The sequence below is a fragment of the Hyperolius riggenbachi genome, chromosome 7 (assembly GCF_040937935.1).
Source record: "Hyperolius riggenbachi isolate aHypRig1 chromosome 7, aHypRig1.pri, whole genome shotgun sequence".
NCBI classification, from domain to species: Eukaryota; Metazoa; Chordata; class Amphibia; order Anura; family Hyperoliidae; genus Hyperolius; species Hyperolius riggenbachi.
In genome coordinates this window covers 88,690,877-88,717,702 of record NC_090652.1, presented here as the reverse complement: position 1 = coordinate 88,717,702, position 26,826 = coordinate 88,690,877, and the positions used below count along the sequence as shown (strand labels likewise).

The 26,826-nt window shown below is 45.2% G+C and overlaps 1 protein-coding gene across 2 annotated transcripts in view; it reads left to right on the top strand.

Moving 5' to 3' along the window:
• PRKCB (protein kinase C beta) overlaps positions 1 to 26,826 on the top strand; it is a 401,807-nt gene that overhangs the window by 321,201 nt on the left and 53,780 nt on the right. For both annotated transcript variants that reach the window (XM_068244284.1, XM_068244283.1), the window contains exons 12-15: positions 414 to 476; positions 12,230 to 12,368; positions 14,053 to 14,133; positions 16,657 to 16,764. In XM_068244284.1, the coding sequence (XP_068100385.1) occupies positions 414 to 476; positions 12,230 to 12,368; positions 14,053 to 14,133; positions 16,657 to 16,764 (391 nt within the window). The remainder of the gene's footprint in view (positions 1 to 413; positions 477 to 12,229; positions 12,369 to 14,052; positions 14,134 to 16,656; positions 16,765 to 26,826) is intronic.

Below are 26,826 nucleotides of genomic sequence, written 5' to 3'. Positions count from 1 at the left end.
ACGATCTGTAAATGTAAGATAGATGTAAAGCTGGCCACTAACGGTCCAATTTCTAGCGAAAAATCGTTCGAGCGATCAGAAATTCTGATCGGATTGGTTGTAAATAATCTCCATTGGTGGACACAATCGATTATGAACGAGTGAAAAAAATGTCGCCCAAATGAATTTTCGTCGAACGAAAATTTGGATTTTCTTGGTGGTCGTGATAGGAAGCAATGATTGGTTAGTTAATGGTGTAGTGAACGATTTTTCGTCCGATCAGAATTTCTGATCGCTCGAACGATTTTTCGCTAAAAATTGGACCGTTAGTGGCCAGCTTAAGACGTTTGATTGCAGATGTTTTCTAGCTGTATGTTATGCCATCCCCAGCAAGCAGCCATGAATAGGAGTCTTTCTGTTTTCACCCTCTCTAGATTCTATGCAGCGGAGATTGCTATCGGACTCCTCTTTCTACACACCAAAGGCATTGTGTACCGGTATGTAATGAGAACTGTTCACTTATCATACTTTTCCTGCTTCACTCCCTCTAGCCTTCCATCCCCGGCTGTGCCTCTCTGTATCCTTAATTCAGTATTATTTTCTATCCTTCCCTCCCTGGCTGTGCCTCTCTGTATCCTTCATTCAGTATTATTTTCTATCCTTCCCTCCCTGGCTGTGCCTCTCTGTATCCTTCATTCAGTATCACTCCCTCTATCCTTCCCTCCCTGGCTGTGCCTCTCTGTATCCTTCATTCAGTATCACTCCCTCTATCCTTCCCTCCCTGGCTGTGCCTCTCTGTATCCTTCATTCAGTATCACTCCCTCTATCCTTCCCTCCCCGCCTGTGCCTCTCTGTGTCCTTCATTCAGTATCACTCCCTCTATCCTTCCATCCCTGGCTGTGCCTCCCTATCTTTCATTCAGTATCACTCCCTCTATCCTTCCCTCCCTGGCTGTGCCTCTCTGTATCCTTCATTCAGTATCACTCCCTCTATCCTTCCCACCCTGGCTGTGCCTCTCTGTATCCTTCATTCAGTATCACTCCCTCTATCCTTCCCTCCCCGCCTGTGCCTCTCTGTGTCCTTCATTCAGTATCACTCCCTCTATCCTTCCATCCCTGGCTGTGCCTCCCTATCTTTCATTCAGTATCACTCCCTCTATCCTTCCCTCCCTGGCTGTGCCTCTCTGTATCCTTCATTCAGTATCACTCCCTCTATCCTTCCCTCCCTGGCTGTGCCTCTCTGTATCCTTCATTCAGTATCACTCCCTCTATCCTTCCCTCCCTGGCTGTGCCTCTCTGTATCCTTCATTCAGTATCACTCCCTCTATCCTTCCATCCCTGACTGTGCCTCTCTGTATCCTTTATTCATTATCACTCCCTCTATCCTTCCCTCCCTGGCTGTGCCTCTCTGTATCCTTCATTCAGTATCACTCCCTCTATCCTTCCATCCCTGGCTGTGCCTCTCTGTATCCTTCATTCAGTATCACTCCCTCTATCCTTCCCTCCCTGGCTGTGCCTCTCTGTATCCTTCATTCAGTATCACTCCCTCTATCCTTCCATCCCTGACTGTGCCTCCCTATCTTTCATTCAGTATCACTCCCTCTATCCTTCCCTCCCTGGCTGTGCCTCTCTGTATCCTTCATTCAGTATCACTCCCTCTATCCTTCCATCCCTGACTGTGCCTCTCTGTATCCTTCATTCAGTATCACTCCCTCTAGCCTTCCATCCCCGGCTGTGCCTCTTTGAATCCTTCATTCAGTATCACTCCCTCTATTCTTCCCTCCCCGCCTGTGCCTCTCTGTATCCTTCATTCAGTATCACTCCCTCTATCCTTCCCTCCCTGGCTGTGCCTCTCTGTATCCTTCATTCAGTATCATTTTCTATCCTTCCTTCCCTGGCTGTGCCTCTCTGTATCCTTCATTTAGTATCACTCCCTCTATCCTTCCATCCCTGGCTGTGCCTCTCTATCCTTCATTCAGTATCACTCCCTCTATCCTTCCCTCCCTGGCTGTGCCTCTCTGTATCCTTCATTCAGTATCACTCCCTCTATCCTTCCCTCTCTGGCTGTGCCTCTCTGTATCATTTTCTATCCTTCCTTCCTTGACTGTGCCTCTCTGTATCCTTCATTTATTATCACTCCCTCTATCCTTCCCTCCCTGGCTGTGCCTCTCTGTATCCTTCATTCTGTATCACTCCCTCTATCCTTCCCTCCCTGGCTGTGCCTCTCTGTATCCTTCATTCAGTATCACTCCCTCTATCCTTCCCTCCCTGGCTGTGCCTCTCTGTATCCTTCATTCAGTATTACTCCCTTCCTCAGCACACTCTCCAGGGACCTCATTGTCTACATCAGGGGTGCCCACACCTTTTCGGCTCGCGAGCTACTTTAAAATTTGCCAAGGCCAGGAGATCTACCAACGTCCCAAATGCTAAGCACGCCCCCCCCCCCCGACGTAGGTTAGCCAGATGTATGTGCCTGCAGCATAGGTTACGTGCCCTCAGTGTAGGTTAGCCAGGTATATGGGCCCTCAGTATAGGTTAGCCAGGTATATGGGCCCTCAGTGTAGGTTAGCCAGGTATATAGGCCCTCAGTATAGGTTAGCCAGGCATATGGGCCCCCAGTGTAGGTTAGCCAGGCATATGGGCCCCCAGTGTAGGTTAGCCAGGCATATGGGCCCCAGTGTAGGTTAGCCAGGCATATGGGCCCCAGTGTAGGTTAGCCAGGCATATGGGCCCCCAGTGTAGGTTAGCCAGGCATATGGGCCCCCAGTGTAGGTTAGCCTGGCATTTGGGCCCCCCAGTGTAGCTTAGCCAGGTATAGGGCCCCCCAGTGTAGCTTAGCCAGGTATAGGGCCCCCCAGTGTAGCTTAGCCAGGTATAGGGGCCCTCAGTGTAGCTTAGCCATGTATATGGGCCCCTAGTGTAGGTTAGCCAGGTATAGGGGCCCTCAGTGTAGCTTAGCCAAGTATAGGAGCCCTCAGTGTAGCTTAGCCAGGTATAGGGGCCCTCAGTGTAGCTTAGCCAGGTATAGGGGCCCTCAGTGTAGCTTAGCCAGGTATAGGGGCCCTCAGTGTAGCTTAGCCAGGTATAGGAGCCCTCAGTGTAGCTTAGCCAGGTATATGGGCCCTCAGTGTAGCTTAGCCAAGTATAGGAGCCCTCAGTGTAGCTGAGCCAGGTATAGGAGCCCTCAGTGTAGCTTAGCCAGGTATTGGTGCCCCCAGTGTAGCTTAGCCAGGTATTGGTGCCCCCAGTGTAGCTTAGCCAGGTATTGGTGCCCTCAGTGTAGCTTAGCCAGGTATTGGTGCCCTCAGTGTAGCTTAGCCAGGTATTGGTGCCCCCAGTGTAGCTTAGCCAGGTATTGGTGCCCCCAGTGTAGCTTAGCCAGGTATTGGTGCCCTCAGTGTAGCTTAGCCAGGTATAGGTGTCCCCAGTATAGCTTAGTCAGGTATTGGTACCCTCAGTGTAGCGTAGCCAGGTATTGGTGCCCCCAGTGTAGGTTAGCCAGGTATTGGTGCCCCCAGTGGAGCTTAGCCAAGTATAGGGGCCCTCAGTGTAGCTTAGCCAGGTATTGGTGCCCCCAGTGTAGCTTAGCCAAGTATAGGAGCCCCCAGTGTAGCTTAGCCAGGTCTATGTACCTGCAGCGTTGGCCAGGGTCCTCTGGACTCCTGGGACCTCCGGCAGGCAGTCCGCTGGCCAATAAGAATGTCGTCGGGGAGAAGATGGCAAGACGCGGCGAGGAGAGAGGGAGGAGAGAGGTGGCGCAGCCGCTACGTCATGGCTGGGGGCGGCGCCGGGCATGTTACAAGCACGCACGTTGCAGGCTGCCCGGCGCCGCCCCCAGCCATGACGTGGCGGCCGCGCCGCCTCTCTCCTCCCTCTCTGCTCGCCGCGTCTTCTCCCCTGCATTCTTATTGGCCGGCAGCTAAACATGCTGCTGGCCGCAAAATTTAATGAGACGCGGCCAAGAGGCCGCGATCTACCAAGTAGGCGGTCGCGATCTACCGGTAGATCGCGATCGACCTATTGGGCAGCCCTGGTCTACATTGTCTCTCTTCCCTTACCCTTTAATTGATTTCTCTCCCTCCTTTCTGCTTTCTTCCTTCTTCGCTTTTTCGCTTTCCCTCTCCATCTTTTATTCCACTAGCTATACTCACTCCCAGGGCCGGCCTTTGATGTGAGCGACCGAAGCTGTCGCTCAGGGCGCCAGCTTTTTAAGGGCGCATGCGCCCTGATGCCCCTTGCCGCCCGCTGTCTCTCCCTGCGTCCTCTCCGTCTGTAATTAGAGCAGGACTACAAGAACATGGTCGCCGATGTCCACAAATGCGGACAATCGGCGGCCATTTTCTTGTAGCCCTGCTCTAACTACAGATTGACTGGAGGAGGGGAGAGAGGAGTGACGTTGGCACTGGAGCGTGGAAGTCAGGTGAGTCAGTCTGCCCAGCCTGCTGCCGCAGAAGGGGGGGACATTGACAGGAGGCATACTACCTACATTAGGGGCATACCACCTACACTGTGGGCATACTACCTACACTGGGGGCAGCTATGCTACTACACTGGGGGCATACTGCCTACACTGGGGGCATACTGCCTACACTGGGGGCAGCTATGCTACTACACTTGGGGCATACTACCTACATTGGGGGCATACTACCTACACTGGGGGGCAACTATGCTACTACACTGGGGGCAACTATACTACCTATATGGGGAAACTATACTACCTACACTGAGGGCAACTATACTACCTACACTGGGGGCAACTATGCTACCTACACTGGGGGCAACTATGCTACCTATATGGGGACAACTATGCTACTTACACTGGGGGCAACTATACTAACTACCTATACTGGGGCAACTATACTACCTATAATGAGGGCTACTATACTAGCTACCTTTACTGTGGCAACTATACTACCTATGCTTGGCTACCTACACTGAGGGCACCTACACATAAGCGTCTGAGGGTATTTTTTGGGGAGGGACGCACCACAGCTATAACGAGCATTGCAAATTGTTGGTGCTATATATGGGCCTGTGTGTATGCGTGCGTATGTGTGTACGCGCGCAAAGAGGATGGGGGGGGGGCACCAAAATCCGGTTTCACTCAGGGTGCAGTGAAACCTAAGGCCGGCCCTGCCACCCTTATCCTTAAGGCCAGTTTCATGCTGCTAACCTGCGGTAGTAGTCTAGTGTGATCAGCTGATCACAAAGCAAATAAAAGCCAAAGGAGATTACTGTGGCAGTGCTTGGTAATCTTCATTCTGGCTGACGGCCAAGCAGGAAGTGAGGCTCTGTAACGCTCACTTCCTGTGGCCAACGTGCGAATTGCACGGAAGTGTATTGACAAAATATGCATCCTCGCATGCGCCCTGCAGCGCGAATGTGATTAAAAAAAAAAAAAGCCTGCATCGCCATAGACTTACATGACTTTGTTTGCCGTGCAAGTTACCTCCCAATGCGCTGTTGCGCTAGCAACGGCCACGCAGCGAAAATGTCACTTCCACTGCATCGCACTGGACAGGTATGAAATGCTGCATAGACTTTCATTGGTATAGCATTACCCTGTGCTAAAAACAGGGTAGCGCAATGCACCAGTGTGAAAGGGGCTTAAAGCAAACCTGAAGCGAAAATAAATGATAGTGAATTGTATGTGTTGTACAGATAACAAATAGAACATTAGCTGCAATGATAAAAGGCTCGTGTTGTTTTCCAGTTCAGGCAGAGTTCAACCACTGGAGTTGTTATCTATGCAAAAGAGCTTCTCTGAACTGTTGGACCAACTTGGTAGATCTCAGTCCCATTTTCTAAATGGCTTAAACAGCCAAGAAACAGAGACAGCTTGAGATAAGGTTTTACTGCAAGAAAGTTCAAAGGGTCATTAGCTCTGCTTTGTTCTACAGCTTAAAATAGAGTGTGGTTTCTAAACTGCACATGTGACAGAATGATGCAATGTTAGAAATAGTTATATAACACAAAATAAAATGTTCTAGACTTTTCTTTGCTATTTATGCTCTATGCATTTTATCTGTACTAGACATACAATTCATTCTCTCATAAGTTTATTTTCAACTAGCTGACCTAAGCCCGTTTAAAAACGGGCTCTAGGTCTGTCACTGCATGTCACTGTGCATGCGCCCGCCCCACGCGCACCTGTCGCGCCCGCCCATTGGCCCTGTCAGCCCCTTGAAGCCGCTGGTCACTCCCCCTCAGTGTCTCTGCGCACATGCGTAGTTTGTTATGAGCAGGGACACACACACAGGGACACACACGGACGCAGAGACACTTCGATATTATTATATAGGATTCAGTGCCACTTTAACTTCCTCCTCTTTCTTTGCTCCATATCTCACCCCCTTCTCCCATCAGTGTCTCCCTCCCTAGGTAACTCACTGTTCAGGCAGATTAATCCTTTTGCATCATTGCTAATGACTAAATGAGACTGTTTGTAGAATTTATGTTGTGGGAAATCCACTATCAGCCCCTCCCCAACACACTTGAACCCAGGAGCCCTTTTACTATCTCCGGGCTCTCGCGGTTGCAGTTAGACACTTGCGTTCACACCTGTGCGCTGCCAGAGGTGACAGAGAAGCTGTGTGTAGCTAAGGCTACTCTGCGGGTGGAAATAAAAGGATCAGAATATACACCTACTCACTACCACACACAGAGCACAGTTAATTCTCCTAATGGCCCATCCTCCTAACATACACATGTCCACCTGATAAACGCTAGCTGGAGAGACGGGGCTGCAGCATTCCGTAGTGTGCTTGTTAATCAGCGTATTGGGGTCAGTGCACACACAGTATTGACTGGATGGAATATTGGTGCTGTTGCATTGCAGTGTGTGGGTGTGAGTGGGCGTGTGTCATTAGTTTTCTCCTTCTGCATCATCTAATGATGCCTGAAACACTCCTGCTTACTGTGTGTGAAGCGTAATCTATATGTTGTTCTCACATTTAGTTGTTTGTTTTTTCGCTCCTTTGTATCGTTGTAGCATACTCTGGGGGACTTTTACAGAGCGCACAGATCTGTCCCAGTGGAGTCCACAGCCTAATATACCAACTGCAGTCATCCAGAGCCACACACACACACATACATCAGGCAGAGGCTGTTAAGGGGGGGACTCTGGACTACAAGCCAAACACACATCCAGGCAGTTAAAGTAATGTTCCACCCAAAACAATCTCCTTTAAAGCGGACCCAAACTCAGAACTTCCTTCTGCTCTAAAACATAAGCAACGGTATAATAACCTTTAAAGAAAAACATTTCTTTGTTACAGCTGATAAAGATCTGCGGTGTGTGTACTTCCTGCTTTAATGGAAGCAGACAAGGGGTTAACATCCTGTGGTTACAAATTAGTGGTGGCAGCTAGCTGATACAGCTGAGAGATCAAATTACAACTTGTGATTAGCCACAGATAAGGGGAAATTAGACAGGCTAAACTCTGTAAATACATACAGGGTGCATTTCTGTATGTTTCCCATCTGTCCTGTGCAAGAGTTCAGGTCCACTTTAACTGGGACAGAAAGTGACAGAAGGTCCCACACTGGGATACACACAGCAATGAAAACCTGATGGGAAGGTTATTAACCCTTTCCCACTTAATACAAGAAAAATTGGGTTTTCTCTCTGCGTCTTTATTGCAGGGATTTCCCTCACCTCCTATTCAGAGGTAAGGTTTGGTTCCCACCTGTGCAGAAAATGTACGTGTTCGATACGTTTTCTGCATCCAGTTAAAACCAAGATCCACTTATTTTCATAAAAAAAGAACAGGCAGTGTCCGTTCTTACCAGGCTGGTTGCCACGCCCCCTCCATCAGGCAAATACTCACGTGTCCCCCGGTTGCTTGGCCGCTGACTCCTCTGTTTGGTCCCAGAAACAGATCAGTGCCAAGCGGAAGCATGGGGATCCCCTTTGGATTGCAAAAGACCAATAGAAATCATCGATCGGGAGGATTCTCATTGGATCATGTTGACCAATGACGATTCTCCCTGTTGCTAGGTAGAATTGTTCTATTGTAATAATACGGGGAGTCCCAGTGGCGGAACCGGGGGATAGGTGAGTATTTGCATGACAGTTTATGACACAGTAGGGTAGGTGACAACTGTCTTACCGGGACCGAGACATAAAAACCTTATTCATTGCTTCCCAACTCTGTCCAAAACAGAGGTTGCAATGCGCCTCTGCTAATGGGTTTCAACTATTTAATTAATTTACTAAGCTGTCTGTTTTAAACTTGACCTTTGACAAAAGTGTGTTGTGAGTAGACACTTACACTAGATGGTTATTATGGTACGCTGGGGGTTGGGGTGCAGAAACCCAGAACATATTGCAAAAGCTGCCTTTGTGTGAAACTCATGTTTGACCTGGGCAGTACAGGAATAAGGCCTGGAACCCACTGAAAACAGCAAACGCAAAACGCTACCGCTAGAGTTTTGTCTGAGCGGTTTGCAAGCGGATTCATGTGCGTTTGCGTTTTGCAACATTGTATTTTTTTGCTCAGCGGTTGTGTAGCGTTTTGCGTTTTTATCCTGATTGGTCCTGTGAATTATTTTTAATTTTGTTACAGTGTGCTGAACCGCAAAACGCTAGCAAAACCGCTCAGTTTAAGTTTTGCTGAGCGTTTCTGCTAGCGTTTCAATACTTTACATTGAAGCGCTAACGCTCCCAAAATGCTGCATGTCCTGCGTTTGCGTTTCTGGGAAACGCAAACGCTCCTGTGGAAGTTGCCCCATCCATTAACATCAGCTGAGCGTTTTGGCAAAACGCTAGCGTATCGCAGCGCTGCCAAAATGCTCAAAAAAACGCTCTTGTGGGTTCCAGCCCTCAGGGTTTCTTTTAAAACTAGACATTATATACTAAGGCCTTTGGCCTCCTTACAACAAGTATTGTTGAAAGTCATACCTTGGGAACTTGTAGTGAAAGAATTTTGGAGGATGCCATATTTATTTCCATATAAATATACCCCGTGCTTTCCTGTCTTGCTGATCCTCTGCATCAAGCACTTTGAGCCACTGTCATAGACAGAACCAGTATGCAGATCAGGTGCCCTTACTTCAGCATATCTTTACTGGCTGCATGCCTGTATGGTTCTAAGCTGTGGAGACCAATAAATCATCACAATCACAGCCAGGAAATTAGCAGACCACCATGACTAACAGGAAACTAGCAGATTACCAACAGTCAGGAAACTAGCAGATTGACATGACAGCCAGGAAATTAGGACATCTCCAGGACAGCCAGGAAACTAGCAGACCACCATGACAGCCAGGAAACTAGCAGATCACCTGGACAGCCAGGAAACTAGCAGACCACCATGACAGCCAGGAAATTAGCAGACCACCATGACAGCCAGGAAACTAGCAGACCACCATGACAGCCAGGAAACTAGCAGACCACCATGATAGCCAGAAAATTAGCAGATCACCAACACAGCCAGGAAACTAGCAGACCACCATGACAGCCAGAAAATTAGCAGATCACCAACACAGTCAGGAAACTAGCAGATCGCTATGACAGCCAGGAAACTACCAGATCACCAGGACAGCCAGGAAATTAGCAGACCACCAGGACAGCCAGGAAACTAGCAGATCACCAGGACAGCCAGGAAACTAGCAGGCCACCATGACAGCCAGGAAACTAGTAGATCAGCAGGAAACTAGCAGACCACCATGACAGCAAGGAAACTAGCAGATCACCAGGACAGCCAGGAAACTAGCAGACCACCAGGACAGCCAGGAAACTAGCAGACCACCATGGCAGCCAGAAAATTAGCAGATCACCAACACAGTCAGGAAACTAGCATATCGCTATGACAGCCAGGAAATTAGCAGACCACCATGACAGCCAGGAAACTAGCAGACCACCATGACAGCCAGAAAATTAGCAGATCACCAACACAGTCAGGAAACTAGCAGATCGCTATGACAGCCAGGAAACTAGCAGATCACCAGGACAGCCAGGAAATTAGCAGACCACAATGACAGCCAGGAAACTAGCAGACCACCAGGACAGCCAGGAAACTAGCAGACCACCAGGACAGCCAGGAAACTAGCAGACCACCAGGACAGCCAGGAAATTAGCAGATCACCAGGACAGCCAGGAAACTAGCAGATCACCAGGACAGCCAGGAAACTAGCATTATGTAAAAAGGAAATAAAGATAGCTCTCCAAAAAACCCTTCTCCACAGACTTCTGTTTACTTCCAAATATGTTCATGGACTGTTGGAGGAAGCCAGAGCCACCTGGACCACAGAACCCCCTAAACCTGGCAAGATCCTTCAGAGTCAAAGCAGCAGATGTCCTTAATAGAGATTCTAAGCCCAAAAAACCTTAGCTCTGCATTAGCCCAAATGCTCTGAACTCTGTTCTGAGCCACGATACATTTTATTTCTGCTTCTTAGCCTAGTTGAGTATAGCAAAATATCTTTCCTTTCTACAAAGGGCATTATTTATTACAGTGGAGACGTTGTTATACATTATCATGCATAATTAACAAATGCAACTATGTTTTGTTGTAAAACTGTTATATTAATAATATGCAGAGAGACCAAATTTCTCCCGCTCAGTCAGTTTATAACCAGCAAGGGAGGTTCTCAATGTTCAGTGAATAGTAGTTCACCAAGAGTACAGTACAAAGTATAGATTCTCTGTAGCATTCCTTGTCAGCTAGATAAGAGTACCTGTCTCTTCTGCATCTGGATAAGAAAAAGAGAGGTCTCAATGGCATAAATGTGTGTGCATAGTAAAAATGTACCTCAATAACCAGCAGTCCTATAATCTGAGTGCACCACCGGGGAGACATATATAAGATAAAATAAGTTTAAAGCAGGTGTCCTTACATGGCTTGGTGCTTCAACATACCTGACAATACGTTTAACTTAGACCTCAGTTTTTGCTTTGAGTTAGAAATAACTTGCTGATGCTGTGCCAGGGAAATTCTGAAGAGGAAGCCAGCCTTACAATTCTAAAACTGGTCAAATCTCCCCCATCTTCTACATTCAGCCTCACCCTTTTAAATTGGTAGAAAATATCCACACACTCTTATAGAGAAAAATGTTTTTTGTCTCATACACCAGATGTCCATCTGATCACCAATGACCATTTTGGGTCCATGGGGGGGTCCCCTTTGTTAAGGTACAGAACCATTTTGTTCTATACATTGACAAAGGGGACTGCTTGGTGGCCCAGAAAATGGTTGTTGGTGATCCAGTGAGCATCTGGTGTATGAAACCATAAACACATTTTGTCTACAAGAGTGTGCGGACCCTTTGGATATTTTCTGACTACTATTATCAGTCCAGCATCTTGGAACTGTACTGTACTTGGTGCGTGACTTCACAACTGAATTGTAGATTTACCTTTTAAACTGATAGTCTGGGAGAATCCCTGGCTTATTATTGGTTTGTGAAGTCAATTTGTTGTGAGCTATGGCACAGTGTTACTGTACAGGCATGTTGCTTAGTATAACAGAGTGGGGAGGACAAGCGAGAGCTATCTTGCTGAGTGCCATTGTGAAGAAAACATTAAAGCAACCCCCTAAGGATTTTCCAACTTGTCAGAGCAGTTGAGTTAATTGTTTACAGTATTTGTACTTACAGTAAATAGTCAGATGGAAGCAGGGCTATGGAGTCTGTCATTCGACACCAACTCTTCAGTTTATGTAACCACCGACTCTGACTCCAGGTACCCCAAATTGCCCCTACTCCTTAGTCTAATAGTTACCAGGGCTGTGGAGTTGGTACAAAAATCATCTGGCTCTTCAGCTTATGAAACCACCGACTCCAACTCCAGGTACCCAAAATTGCTCTATGACTCCACAGCCCTGGTTGGAACAGTCACGAATGCTCCTTTCAGTCAGTAAAAGTCCACTCTGTGTACAAAGCTTGCAATAATTAATGATCGAGGCTGGTGCCTGAGGGGTATCCTCTAGAGGAGGGCGCTGTGTTCTTCAAGCAGAGGCTTATTTTGTAGATGCAGTACACCACAGTGGACAACTATAACAGCTCTGAGTCATTTTTTAGTTTTCTCTTTGATAATACAATAATTAGAGCTGAACTCCTAAAACTAGTTTTAAGTACGGAGGTGGAAGAACCTGAATTCATCTCCTCCCTCTCACACTAGGAGGGGAAGAGCTGTATTGGGAGCCGTTCAGATTCTTTTGCACTACACAATACTGTCAACCTCAAGGTGGGATGGTAGTGACCTTGTGTCACCTCTTTCTATGTCACTTTGTTACCTTCTGTCCTCACAGGGACCTGAAGCTGGACAATGTTATGTTGGACTCTGAAGGCCACATCAAGATTGCAGATTTTGGGATGTGTAAGGAGAACATGTGGGATGGAGTGACGACAAAGACATTTTGTGGTACTCCAGACTATATAGCCCCGGAGGTAAATGTGTCTTGTAAAATGAGCCATGATAACATGAATGTTACGTTTTATAATGTTTTCTGTTATTAAAGGACAACTGAAGCAAGAGGGATATGGAAGCTGCCATATTGATTTTCTTTTAAGCAATACCAGTTGCCTGGCTACCCTGCTGATCCTCTGCCTCTAATACATTTAGCCATAGACCCTGAACAAGCATGCAGCAGATCAGGTGTTACTGACATTATTGTCAGATCTGACAAGATTAGCTGCATGCTTGTTTCTGGTGGTGTTCAGACACGACTGCAGTCAAATGGATCAGCAGGTCTGCCTGGGAACTGGTATTGTTTAAAAGGAAATGCATATGGCAGCCTCCATATACCTCTCACTTCAGTTGTCCTTTAAGTGGTTCTCACTGAAGAATAACCGTGAAAGATCAACAGTAGCAGTGGCTGGATAGTGTACTGGCTAATGGCACCGCCTTTGACATGGGAGACTAGGGTTTGAATCCTGGCTTGGGTCAGTACCTTTTCAGTAAGACGTTCAAGGCAAAACTCCCTAACAGTGCCGGGTGGCCTCTTGAGTGCGTCCCAGTGGCTGCAGCTCTTGAGCGCTTTGAGTCCGACAGAAGAAAATCGCTATACAAATGTGCGGATTATTAGTAAGTCGTAACCAGTCTCTGCACTTAGATAGTGCTACTGTTGTGAAGCGGTTAAGCCTCTTAGGATCTGGTTTGTGAGATAAGAGGAACAAGGAATAATATGATCTGAGCTTGAGTGTTTTTGCGATTTAGCGGTTAGTGTAGTATTGAGCTGAGTTATCGGATGAGACTTACAATCTATCTACCGGTCTTCTTCTACATATCCGAGTTATGACCTGAAGAATGAACCATTCTGCCCAGTGTCTGGTCAGTGGTTGCTTGCTTTAGGGGAACTCATTATTTAGACACTTCTAGCCAACAGGTGAGTATTGTTGGAGTCCAAGTTTAGTAAGGTAATTTTCAGAGATGTAAAGCCTCCTACATATGTCAGAGGGTCATTGGCCGAGACAGCCCGTCAAGCTAAAGTGTGTACTTTATTGCCTAGACATTTGGAGTGACAGGGCATCTTGGCCAAGTGCAGACTGTGCGTATTGTTCTCGTCCTCGCTCCTCCCACTCATAGCTGCCACGTTGTGCACCATCATCCTTCCTCTTCCCTCCATAGCAACAGAATGCATTGTGAGGCTGTACAGCCGTCAGTCCTGCACTGTCGCACAAGGGTTTAAGCCCCAAATTTTGCGAGTGACATTTTTGTGCATGTGACTCTACCTTTAGTGTTAGAACCAAATTTGGGTTATTGGGTTTAGATTGTGTTACTGTACTGTTCTGCAATAGTGGGATTTCTTTGTGGTTTTCCATGATAGAATGAGAGGTTTGTTTCTCTAGGAATCCCTTAGTGGTTTAGGCAGGTTCAACATTCCTCATGGGAGTTAGTTGTACCACCAATTCCAGACATGCTGCGGCAGACATGATGTTGGAGTTTTACTGCCAAGCTGGCCTGGGAACGTTTCTCAGAACGTTGAGCCATTTCTTCAGCTTGCTTCACCCACCATCTTTACAGCAGGAGGCATAAAACAAGGAAGATGATCTGTACAATGTTACTGAGTGTTTGATTCTGTGTTTGCTGTAAGTTTATAACATTTTTTAAATACAAGTTTGTCTATTTCAGATCATTGCTTACCAGCCGTATGGGAAGTCCGTGGATTGGTGGGCCTTTGGCATCTTACTCTACGAGATGTTAGCTGGACAGGTCATTATCTTTACATAGCATGTTATTTCAATAATCTGTTAAGTTTGGGTTAAATCTGATGGAAAGACAATGTTAGTCCTGTCAAACTATAAAAAACAATCAGAAACCTATTCAATGAATGCTGCAGTAAACACACTTAAGTGTCTGCTCCGATCTGGTACGAGCCCGTCGTGGAATCAAGCCTAAAGGTGGCCACTAACTGTCCAATTTCTAGCGAAAAATCGATTGAGCGATTAGAAATTCTGATCGGATTGGTTGTAAATAATCTCCGTTGATGGACACAATCGATTACGAATGATTATAAAAATAGTCGTCCGATTGGATTTTCGTCAAACCAAAATGTTTATTTTCTTGTTGGTTGTGATAGATAGGAAGCAAAGATTGGTTCTTTGATGGTGTAGTGAATGGTTTTTCTTCCAATCAGAATTATCTGAACGCTCAAACGATTTTTCGCTAGAAATTGGATCGTTTGTGGCCACCTTTAAGCTCTCCTCTCTAATCTTCATCTTAATAAGAGTTTTTTTATTCGCTTTTCTCTATCGGATTTGATATAGTAAATTGGAGAAAGTATCCCGTTTAAGGTTACTGAATTACAAAAGAATTTTGCGTAGCTGCTGTAGCACTGCTCATCTTTATAACCGAAGTCAACCCATAATTGAACAAGAGAAGTTCAAACAGCCACCAGGAGAATAAGTGAACATAAGCAGTAGTAGAGTAACTAGAGTGGTGGAGAGAAAACCCCAACTCCCCCCTTTGGTTTTAGCAAGCAGAACAATTCAGTAGGTTGTTAAAACATCACCACAAAACGCTGTACTATTGAAGCACACCTCATCTGTGGCAAAGCTACCTAAGGTAAGCGCAGAGGTATGGTTCTTCTGGATCGACATACCTCTATGTATTGTTAATTTCTCTTCTTGTTCCTCCCCCTCCTATTGCCCTCCCTTTCCCTGCCCCATTCACTCCCTTTAAGCAGAAGCAATGGGAGGGCAATAAGAGAGAGCATCATGGCAAGCGTGCCTTTTCCCGTCTAAAAATATGACTTAAGCCAGGACGTCACATTTTTTTCAAGGAGTGATCATGAGAGTCGGGGGAATGAGGAGAGAAACGGACAACATGTAGTGCTATATGGATCCAGCATGAGCATATTTCTGTCCTTATCTTAGGTAGCTTTGTCTCGGGTCAGGTGTGCTTTAAATGATTTTCCAATCACCACAGACAGAAAAACCGGAAGGAGAGACCTATTGATGATCGCACTGTAAACTGATCTATTTCTAAGTGAAGTAATCAGATATTTGGTTTTACAAGTACCATAAATTGCCACATTTTTAAAGGTAATCTGAAGCAAAAATAAATGTATGATATAATGAATTGTATGTGTAGTACAGCTAAGAAATAGAACATTATTTGCAAAGAAAATGGTCTCATATTTTTTATAGTACCGAAAGTGTTAAGAAACTTCATTTGTTAACTATGTAAAAGAGCTTCTCTGAGCTCTTCAACCCAACTTGGGTTGGAGACATTCCTGTTTTCTGAAGCACTTATACATGAAAGAAACAGTGAGGCACAGCTTGAGATAAGGTTTTACTGCGTGGAGTTCAAAGGGTCATTATTTCTGCTCTGTTTCATGGTTTAAAATAAAGTGTGGTTTGTAAATTGCAACTGTAACAGAATGATGCAATCTTAAAAAGCTATATAACTGAAAATAGAAATACGAAACTCTTTTCTTTGCTACTAATATTCTATTCATTATTCGTACTACACATACAATTCATTATATTTGGGGGGGGGGGGGTTGCTTCAGTGTCACTTTAAAGCATAAACTGTATTTTTGTTTTTGCTTTATATATATATATATATATATATATATATATATATATATATATATATATATATATATATATATACGCATATTAGCTGACCTGCCTATAATCCGAGGTGCCCACTTTTCCATCAGAATCCAGGAAAGAGTAATTGACTTGCATATATGCCCCCTCCCAGTATAGCCCCCTCCACAGTATCCAGATGTACTCCCAATACAAGTCATCCTCCCTCTCCGTAGCCATATTGCCCCGAGGACAATACAGCTGTGTCTCAAGAAGCTTCTAGGGGGCATCATAGATATGAGACACAGCGAATGCCACACAGGAAGAATTTCCGATTATTGCACCGCTGACACATTGCTCGCACACTGCTCCATAAGACGGGAGACAGAGATAGTCTTGAGCAGCACACTCTGCACACCATTTGGCAGGGGATAGGGGCGCGGACACAGCAGGGAGACAGCTGGAGAGAGTAGGATCACTAGTGCACAATTCTTACACTCCTCTGCCAGTAACAAAACCTGCTCCACCATCTGTTCTGCTCCGCTGACTCACATATAAGCCGAGGGGGTAACTATTCAGCACATTTTTTGTGCTGGAAAAATTAGGCTTATTCTTGAGTATATAAGGTAATTCTATTTCTGTTTGCTTTCTTCTGAATCTCAGATCTGATTGCTGCATCTCTTCCATCTCTTCCTTACAGGCCCCTTTTGAAGGGGAGGATGAGGATGAACTGTTCCAGTCTATCATGGAGCACAATGTAGCCTATCCAAAGTCTATGTCCAAGGAAGCTGTGGCTATCTGCAAAGGGGTGAGCATCTTTTTTTCGGTACAGCTGCCTGTATGTGCTAGGTTGTATAACAAAAAAAGTGTACTAGCTAGCGGACTCTTCTAAGTCATAATCCGCAACGATTGTAATGCATGTGTCAATGCCTGGGATACTGTAAGTGTGGCAGCCAAACTTTAAAGAGGAACTCCAGTGAAAATAATGTAATAAAAAAAAGTGCTTCATTTTTACCATAATTATGTATAAATGATTTAGTCAGTGTTTGCTCATTGTAAAATCTTTCCTCTCCCAGATTCACATTCTGACATGTATTACCTGGTGACATTGTTACTGTGGGCATGTTATGTAGCTGTTTCTAGCTGTTCTGGCTGTTAGACAGCTCTAAACAGCCATTTCCTGTCTGTGAACATTGTTACATTGTGGCAGTTTGCCAGGAGTACCGCGGTATTCAGAGCCTCTAGTGGGAGTGGTTTCAGCACAAAATCAGTCACACAGCGCCCCCTGATGGTCTGTTTGTGAAAATCATTCTATTTCTCATGTAAAAGGGGGTATCAGCTACTGATTGGGATAAAGTTCAATTCTTGGTTGGAGTTTCTCTTTAAGCCAAAACCAGTGGCAAAGAAAGTGAAGCCTGAAAACACATGTAGCTTCTTGTTTTAAGGCCCAGCTCATCCCTGGCACTATATCTGGTGGGGATTTTTAGCTGCTCATGTATATCCTGTGCATTATTATTTAAGACCTTTTTGGACCTTTCTATATCCTGGAGTGTACGGATTTTGTTTGGAACATTTTCTAATGCAGTTTGTTGTCCAGCACCTCTGGTTGAGGTAAAGAGAGGTAGAGCAGTGTTTTCTACCCACATGAAGTGTTGAATAAGTTGTACTCAAGTCTTAGTCACATGTTCCTTGGTGGACTCCAGTGTTCATTATCCTCTGCTGTTTTCACTGACATATAACCCATTAGCACCATCTTTGGTCAGTTGGCATTTCACCAAGGTAGTGGCCCTGAGAGGCAGATCAGCACACCTGGAGTTCATGGCCACCCTTCCCCACTCTGGCATGTCTCATTTTGTATGTCTCCATGGAACTACTCTGTAGCTGGCACACCTCCAGATAAGCCAAGTTTCCTCAATAGCTGACACACCTCCAAGTATAACAGAAGGTCCAATAGCTTAATGATTCTTTTTTTTTTTTTTTTTTTTTTTAATAAAACCACATACACACATCTTATAGAAATGTGGCTAAAACCAAGTTTAGTTAGTGGTGAACTGCTTGCTCACAGGTTGGCTGCACCCTTTTATCCGCCGTTCCGTAGGCTCCAGCCTTGTTGGCTGGGTTACACTTGTGAAAATTGGAACCTTCTAAATGAGAAGAGGTTGGAAGTTTCAGAAGTCTTGTCAGCCAGGAATCTAAGTAGGTAACCGAAATCCTGGTAACCAGAGAAATGCCTTAGGTAGTGGACAGTAATAACCGGTATACGACCTGATACATAAGGAATTTCAAAAATTCTCCTAAGAAATCATTGGCTGGCATTGCACAATTAACGTGGTACAGCACTCGTGGTTGCAATTCAGAAAGATGCTGGTAACGGTAAGAGGCCAGTCACAGCAGCGTGGCAGGCGAGCATGCAACACTCGCCATGGGCTAATGGGGGGCACATTACATGGGGGTGGCCCAACAGGTGGTGACGCTAGGACGATTTCCACTAGATTTCATGCTGAAATCTATTGGAAATGTGCTGTGTGTGGACAGGAAATAAATTCCACTCTGATCAGTTTCAGCCAGAGAGAATCTATCTGATAGTCGATCTGGTGGCAGTTGGAGAGGTGTATGGGCACAGCTATCCATTTTGGGCAGCAGAAATCTAATACAGTATTGTTATAAGGCTTAGCACAGCTTGCAATGCCTCATGCTGAAATGTGTTGCGGTACTTTTTTTACACAAAATGTTTTGTAACACAATGACACAGAGGGCGTATATAAATAGTTTACACATCCTAATGAGCACCCCACTGTACTCCGTGTGTGTGTGTGTGTGTGTGTGTGTGTGTGTGTGTGTGTGTGTGTGTGTGTGTGTGTGTGTGTGTGTGTGTGTGTGTGTGTGTGTGTGTGTGTGTGTGTGTTGTGTGTGTGATATGTGTGTGTCATTTTTTTAAATGCCCTGTGAAAGCAAAGTCAAGAGGTGATGGTCTGAACATCTGCTCAGTGTGTCCCCTCTCTCCCAGCTGACACGCTCGCTTTGCAGTCAGTAGTATTAAGTGAGTAGAAAATGTGATGACTGGAATAAACATGCAGCATGCCATCCCGCTACTGTGGCTTATACATGTTGGGAAATGGTTATTTTTTATTATTCTTGTATATATATCGTCTTGTCACTAACAGTCCCTCAAAGGGGCTCACAATCTAATCCGGACCATCGTAATCTAATCCCGAAGCCATCGTAGTCTAGGGCCAATTTAGGGGGCATCAAATTATCTTATCTGTATGTTTTTGGGGTGTGGGAGGAAACTGGAGTGCCCGGAGGAAAACCACACAGACATGGGAAGAGCATACAAAATTCTGGCTGGGATTTGAACCAGGGACCGAGTGCTATCTGCTATGCCAACGTGCAGCCCATCTACCACACTTTCACTTCTCAACCTGTTCCACAGCCCTACCTTATGTGTCCCTCCCCTTTATATTGTAAGCCTTTGGCAGGGTCTCCCCTGCCCCCCCCCCCCCCCCCCCTTTAGTGTGTCCTTCTTGATTTTGCAGCCCCAGCGCGCTACCTCTCTGTCTGTCACCCCTTGTTAAAGGGACTCCGAGCAGTGCAGAAACTATGGAAAGATGCACATCATTTTAAAGCTCTCTTTCTCCTCTTTCCAATGATATATAAACCGCCACCCTACGCCTTTTAGTTTTCGCTATTTTCGCGATTGAAATTGCCGCGGCCGCGATTTCAATCGCGAAAATAGAGAAAACTAAAAGGCGTAGGGCAATTATGTAGGTGTCGTCAGAAAGAGGAGAAAGAGAGCTTTAAAATGATATCCATCAAGCCATAGTTATATTGTATTACACAGGCCGACTTTTTGTCAAAGTCAGCAGCTGCATTCAGCAGAATGGAGCTGCTGACACTGGGGAAAGTGTCGTCCTGTGTAATACAATATAACTATGGCTTGATGGATATCATTTTAAAGCTCTCTTTCTCCTCTTTCTGACGACACCTACATCGTTGCCCTACACCTTTTAGTTTTCTCTATTTTCGCGATCGAAATCGCGGTCGCGGCAATTTCAATCGCGAAAATAGCGAAAACTAAAAGACGTAGGGTGGTGGTTTATATATCATTGGAAAGAGGAGAAAGAGAGCTTTAAAATGATATGCATCTTTCCATAGTTTCTGCACTGCTCGGAGTCCCTTTAACATTGTACAGCAGAGTCCCCAGTATCTGGCACATGTGCTTGCCGGTTACTTGAGCAACCGGCTAAAAAAAGCACAAACCTCCCCCTGCGAATACTCACAGAGCCTCCAGCAATGTCTGGCAGTCTCCCCATACCTCCTCGCAGGCTCCTAACAGCTTTCTGCCATCCTCTGTGCACGCAAGTTGGCAAGTCACACCCGCATAGGTCCTGTGCACCGTGCCAGAAAGCCCACAGGGAGGTACAGGGAGACTGCCTGACATCGCTGGAGGCAAATATTTAAAATGCCTCTAACCAAACTCTCCTCCCCCGCCCCAACCCCCCCTCCCTGCAAAAGTGTAGTCCCAGTTATCCCTCAGACATGCCGGTTAGTTGAGACTTCCGGTTGCCTCAATTCCATATAACGAGGACTTTGCTGTATGTATCTCTATTGTCCAGCGCTGAGTAATATGTTGGCACTTCATAAATACTGTAAATAATAATATAATAGTAGATGTAATTGTGATGTATGACGGTGAAGTCTGGCTTCTCTTGGGACACGATGCCGCTGCCTCTGTACTGCGTGTCGCCCCCCCCCCCCCCCTCGGAGTTGTGAAACATTCCAGCAGTGTATGTTCAGCATCACATTACTTTGTTTTCTCACATTTGCTCATTTTTCTCCCCTGTGCCATTTCTCTTAAAGGCGAATAAAGCTCTGGATGGCGCCTCGGAGCGTATGGTGTTTGGAATTAACATAATGGGTGTGAATCACGGCGCATTGATACTAATTATTTCTAGCAAGGCTGCACCCGAAGCCCCCACGTTTCTGCCGCTTGGGGGGGGGGGGGGGGGGTGAAGCACACACATGTCAGGCACACAGGGGCTGGCATGTGCTGGCTGGATTATACACACATAGATCAATGGACAGGAAAGGGCTCCCAGCACAAGAGCTCACAGAGGCTGATTACAATCGATCTGCAACCCGGCCACTCAGAGATAATAGGAAACGGTAAAGCATTGCCATAGTATCTCCCTGGAATACCACTACAAGGGAGTGAGTCATCATCGCTATGCCAGCGGGTCAGAATCTGCCCATTCGTACTGCTGACTGGACTGATTGGCTCCAAGCGCAGCGCGGATCGGGCCTGTCCGCGTCTTCTGCTCCATAATTAACTTTTAGAGACTGAATGAAAACCTTTTAAGCTTTGCAGCTTACAGTGTATCGCCAATCACAGGAAGGAGGCATACAGCTTACAGTGGCCAGGCTGCAGTCCAGCAACATATCATTACATGCAGTGAAATGCTGTCCGTTACATAAATAGAGCCTGTGTTCCAACATCCTAGTATACTTATCAAAGCAGCATACATTTACACTGTTGTTATGCCCACAAGGAGGTCGGGGAATTAGTTCCCTGGGGGGGGGGAGGTTATTAGTTTCCCAGAAGGAGGTTGGGGGAATTAGTCCCCTGGTGGGGGGTTATTAGTTTCCCACCAGGAGGTGTTATTACTTGCCCACCAAGGGGGGGTTATTAGTTGCCTACCAAGGGGGAAGGGGGGCTATTAGTTCCCTCCAAGGGCGTTGTTAGTTGAACACCTGCACACGCAGTTCTTGAGCAGAGGGGAGAATACGAGCAGGCGTTTCCTCCACACACCTGCCTTGGAATACCAAAATAATGGAGTAAGAGGACAGCTCACAAGGCTGAGGGTGGTAAGCAAAGGTGCTAGAATTAAACCGATCTGAAGGCATCTTGGCAACCGGCATAGAGGTCCCATGACCAGAAATGTAAGGCCTGCACATGTGTAGGCTTTCTTAGTAGCTTTTAGAAAATCCCAGAATGTTACACTACACACTTCTTCCTCCCCCACTCTTCTGGCGCATAAAATAGGCACCAGATCATTTGGACACTGGGAATTACGGATATTTTACTATGGTTCTGAGTTATTTCAATAGTATAACAGTAATGGTTGCAAATATTTTTGCCTAAACCGAATCACTCCCCTCTGCTCTTCTCTAAACAGCCCCACACGCCATCTGCGCCACTACCCGCTGTGCTGTTCATTCCATTCATTACAGTGAATGGGTCAGCTCTGCGCTTGCAGGCATAATGCATGCAGCAGTACGCAAGTGCATCATAGGGCATCGTACTGCTGCGCAGCGCATATGATGTGAATGGCGGAAGGGCTGTCTATGCCCTTCTGCCATTCTTGCGTGGCGCACATCATACGAGTTACCAAATGCGCACGGAAGCGCGTATGATGTGAACTAGGCCTTACATTGATGCACTGATAAAAAAAAACGGACAGAAGTGGACATAGTGTGAATGAGGTGCGTTTCTGTCTGCTTTTTATCAGTACATCAACATGTTGCTGAAAAGCGGGCAGAAGCGCGCAGATGGAAACGAGGCCTCAAACACCCTTCTTATCTCTTGATGCCAAACGCTAAAAATATATATAATATATGCGCCTACTACACTAACACTACCCCACACCCCTACCAGGGCTGGGGAGTCGGTACAAAAATCTTCTGACTCCTCAGTTTATGAAACCTCCAACTCCGACTCAGAGTACCCAAAATGGCTCCAACTCCTTAGTCTAATACTTTCCAGGGCTGTGGATTTTGTACAAAATCATCCGACTCCTCAGTTTATGAAATCACCAACTCAAACTCCGGGTACCCAAAATTGCTCCGACTCAGACTCCTCAATTCCGACTCCACACACACACACACACAGTAACACACACACACAGTAACACACACACACACACAGTAACACACACACACAGTAACACACACACACAGTAACACACACACCTTAACACACACACACACTTAACACACACACACAGTAACACACACACACAGTAACACACACAGTAACACACACACAGTAACACACACACACACAGTAACACACACACACACAGTAACACACACACACACACACACAGTAACACACACACACACACACACACACACACTAAATAATGATGCACCAATGCTGCTCCATTAAATCGTGGGCACCAGGGCCACCCGCTATGCAAATTGCAACTACAAATTTACACCAACTATTAGACTGTTAATATAGCCGCCTATGGCCTCTGGCGCCCAAATTACCTGGCGCTCGCGCTATTTGTAGCTTAGCCTCAGTTTACATAGCCGACGTCCCCGATGCCTGCTATTTTATCATAGCTGCTAATCATGGCAATTTATAAAGTCTCTTATGGTGCCCAAATTAAAAGTTTTGCTTCTTGAAACCCCACTACCTATTCAGGAATTAGAGGTATCTGCATAAATCCTCTAAACATGTCTAATGTCTTGTACAGGTAATCAGGTTAAAGCTGTGTGTGTGTGTGTGTGTGTGTGTGTGTGTGTGTGTGTGTGCGTGTGTGCGTGCGTGCGTGCGTGCGTGCGTGCGTGCGTGCGTGCGTGCGCGCTGATTTCTCCTTTAAGAAGTTATATTCCATTATCTGCAATAAGAAATTTAGCAAGAGCAGCTCTGAAATGTCTCTAATCACTGATTCCAGTCTAGGACTCCTCTCTAGGTATTCTGTGTGGTTCTCCAGTAGCATTCTAATCATGGGAAGAGGCAGAAAGGCAGAGTCTCTTGCTCTGGATATAACACATTACCTATTCTGCAGCACGTTATCCGGGTAACAGCAGGCATCCATGCGCAGCTGTGCTGCCGCCATACACCGCAGTCATATAAAACAACGGCTGTGACACATCTGCTCCGCTCCTTACATCTCAGGCTCACTTCTTTCCGTGTCACTAGCAACAGAATTGGTTGCTAAGCAGAAACGTGCAGAACTGAATCCTCAGCCTCTGTGTGCCTACAGTTAATGCGCGCTATGTGTCTGGAAGACCCTAAAACTGCAGAACCGATTCAATATACAATTCTGTAAATTCTGGACACTTAAAGGTGGTTGTAACATCCAAATATAAGATTGCTAAAAAAGTTGGTGCCCCAAAATATATGTAAACTCCTTTTTCTTTCTAAAATAGGTTCCTATATGTCCCCCATTTTTTTTTCTTTTTACTTGGTATTTGGTACCTTTGCTTAAAATGTAACTGTCGGGCATAAAATCGAAAATCAATTATTTATTTTTATCTGATGCCAACCAGGTAATCCAAAATTTTAAAATCACTATTACTCTTTTTTTTTTATAAATGATCATTCCCCAGTTTGCCTGACTCTTATTTGGTACACAAAAAGGAAGTTGCAGAGCATGCTGGGTTGTAATTTTTTGCTTCTCTACTTGACCTCAGACTCAACTAATGCAACCCGATTGGCTGAAACCTCTTTCCCTCCTGTTTTCCCCTCCCACACCTCTGTTCCTCTCTGATTGGCCAATATTTCTCATGCTGGGGCAATGCACTTTCTATAGTGAAGGGCAGGCAAATCATGCAGAGGAGAGTAAGGGAGGAAATTACATCAGGATTGGCTTCAAAATAGCCACAGTTAATATAGGAAATGCTAAGAAGGATTTTCTCTTTTTTTACTGTAGAAAAATCACTAAGATCAAAACGTGGACAGTGCAATACATATGCTATGTATGTAGAGCAAGTATTTATCTACTTATATGTGTGTTTTTTTTCTGAGATAGTATGGCTGGAAGCTTCTCTTTAACTGCACAAACTATGCAGTGCTAGCGGGATTGTGAGTGTTTTTTTTTGTTTGTTTTTTTAAGATACAGTAACAAGCTTATCTCAGCATGCAAATCCTATTTTGGATAAGATAAAGACAGGACCTGTGGGAGGGACAATAAGCTGCGGCAATAGGGAGGGAAAATTAACCATGGGTTGGTGGGTTGAAAAAAAGAAAAGGGCAGAAGTGATGTCACTTTTGACATCCCAGAGAAACAGTCAAGATGGAAACCAGCAGAAATATAATATTTTATTTTTTTCATATCACTTTTCTCCTAAATCTGTCAGTGAAAACTAAAAACAACAGGATAGGTAAGCTAAATAAGTACTATCATATTGGGTATTTTTTTTCAGTCAATATGGAGTTTCATCCAACTTTGAACACCCAGAATCCTGTTGTTGATAATTACTGTACAAAGGTGTAGAGGTGAAAGTGGTTTTATAATTAGTTTAACCTACTTAGACATAGGGCTGTGAAAGGTTAGTGGTATTTCTTTTGAATAGGATGTATTGTAAAGATTACTGGCTTAGCATGACCATTAAAGTGGACCTGAACTCAGAACTTCCTCTCTGCTCTTAAAGATACACAACAGCATAATAACGTTTAAAGAAAAAAAATATTTGTTACAGCTGATACAAGTCCTGCATAAATATACCTTGTCTTTACTTCCTGCTTTAATGGAAACAGAAATTAACATCCTGTGTTTACCAATTAGTTCTCTGGCGTGGCAGTCAGCTTCCACAGCTGAGGGATCAAATTACAACTTCTGATTAGGCTAAACTCTCTAAATACATACAGGGTGCATTTCTCTTTGTTTTCATTCTGTCCTGTGCAAGAGTCCACTTTAAAGTGTGAAGGTTAGGTTGCACATAGCTGTTGCCTGGTTGCTTACTGTGCACCCCAAAACAACACATTGCAACCGCATACCGGTATACTTTCTACGTGAAAATCACCTTTACAGATGATTAGTGCAGTGAAGCAAATGTGTAATTTACATCCATACAACATTTGGAACACTTTACTTTGCTCCTAGAGCAAACAAGAGTATAAGGCAGTCATTAGCTTCCAGTGAGTCTGTCTACAAACGTGTTCAGGATTCAGGAAACCGCAGACAGACGGGGTCTGTAGTCTGCCAAGCCACAGTGAAGCTTTGCACATTTGATTGGCCAGTAATCTTAGAACTCGTTCCTGAATAGCCCTGCACTGTTTTTTAAATGGCCAGGAATCACAACTACAGTTGTGTTCAAAATTATTCAACCCCCACTGAAATTGAGTGTTTTGGCCATTTTGACTTTGATTTTGATCATTTCAGTCATCTTGTTTACAATTAAATCAATGAGGCACTTGTAAGTCAGACAAATATGACATAACATTTATAATGAAATAACCACATCTGTGCTCACATCATTATCAGTTTTATTCAACCCCCAAGTGACATTCATTCTTATAACTGGAAAAGGATGTTGTACTAAGTACGAAGAATGAATGTCACTTGGGGGTTGAATAAAACTGATAATGATGTGAGCACAGAAAAGACATTTGTGGTTATTTCATTATAAATGAACAATTTCAGTGGGGGTTGAATAATTTTGAACACAACTGTAAGTGGCAAAATATGAGAACACTCTCCATTTCTTCTTTAGGAGGTAGAAAACCCCATGTTCTTGCAGTACTTGCTGCTGGTAAATCAAAACCATATTTTTCAGACCATAAAACGCTCCTGACCATAAGACGCACCTAAGTTTAGAGTACAAAAACCAGTGTGTGTGTGTGTGTGTGTGTGTGTGTGTGTGTGTGTGTGTGTGTGTGTGTGTGTGTGTGTGTGTGTGTGTGTGTGTGTGTGTGTGTGTGTGTGTGTGTGTGTGTGTGTGTGTGTGTGTGTGTGTGTGTGTGTGTGTGTGTGTGTGTGTGTGTGTGTGTGTGTAAATATTGTATACTAAACCTGGTGCATCTGTGGTGAAGGGGCATCTTGTGGATCAATACCCCCTTTGTACCTCATGCTCCCTTGTACCTCTTGTGTTCTCCTCTGTCCTCCTGTGTCCTACTCTATGCCCCTTTGTGCCCCCC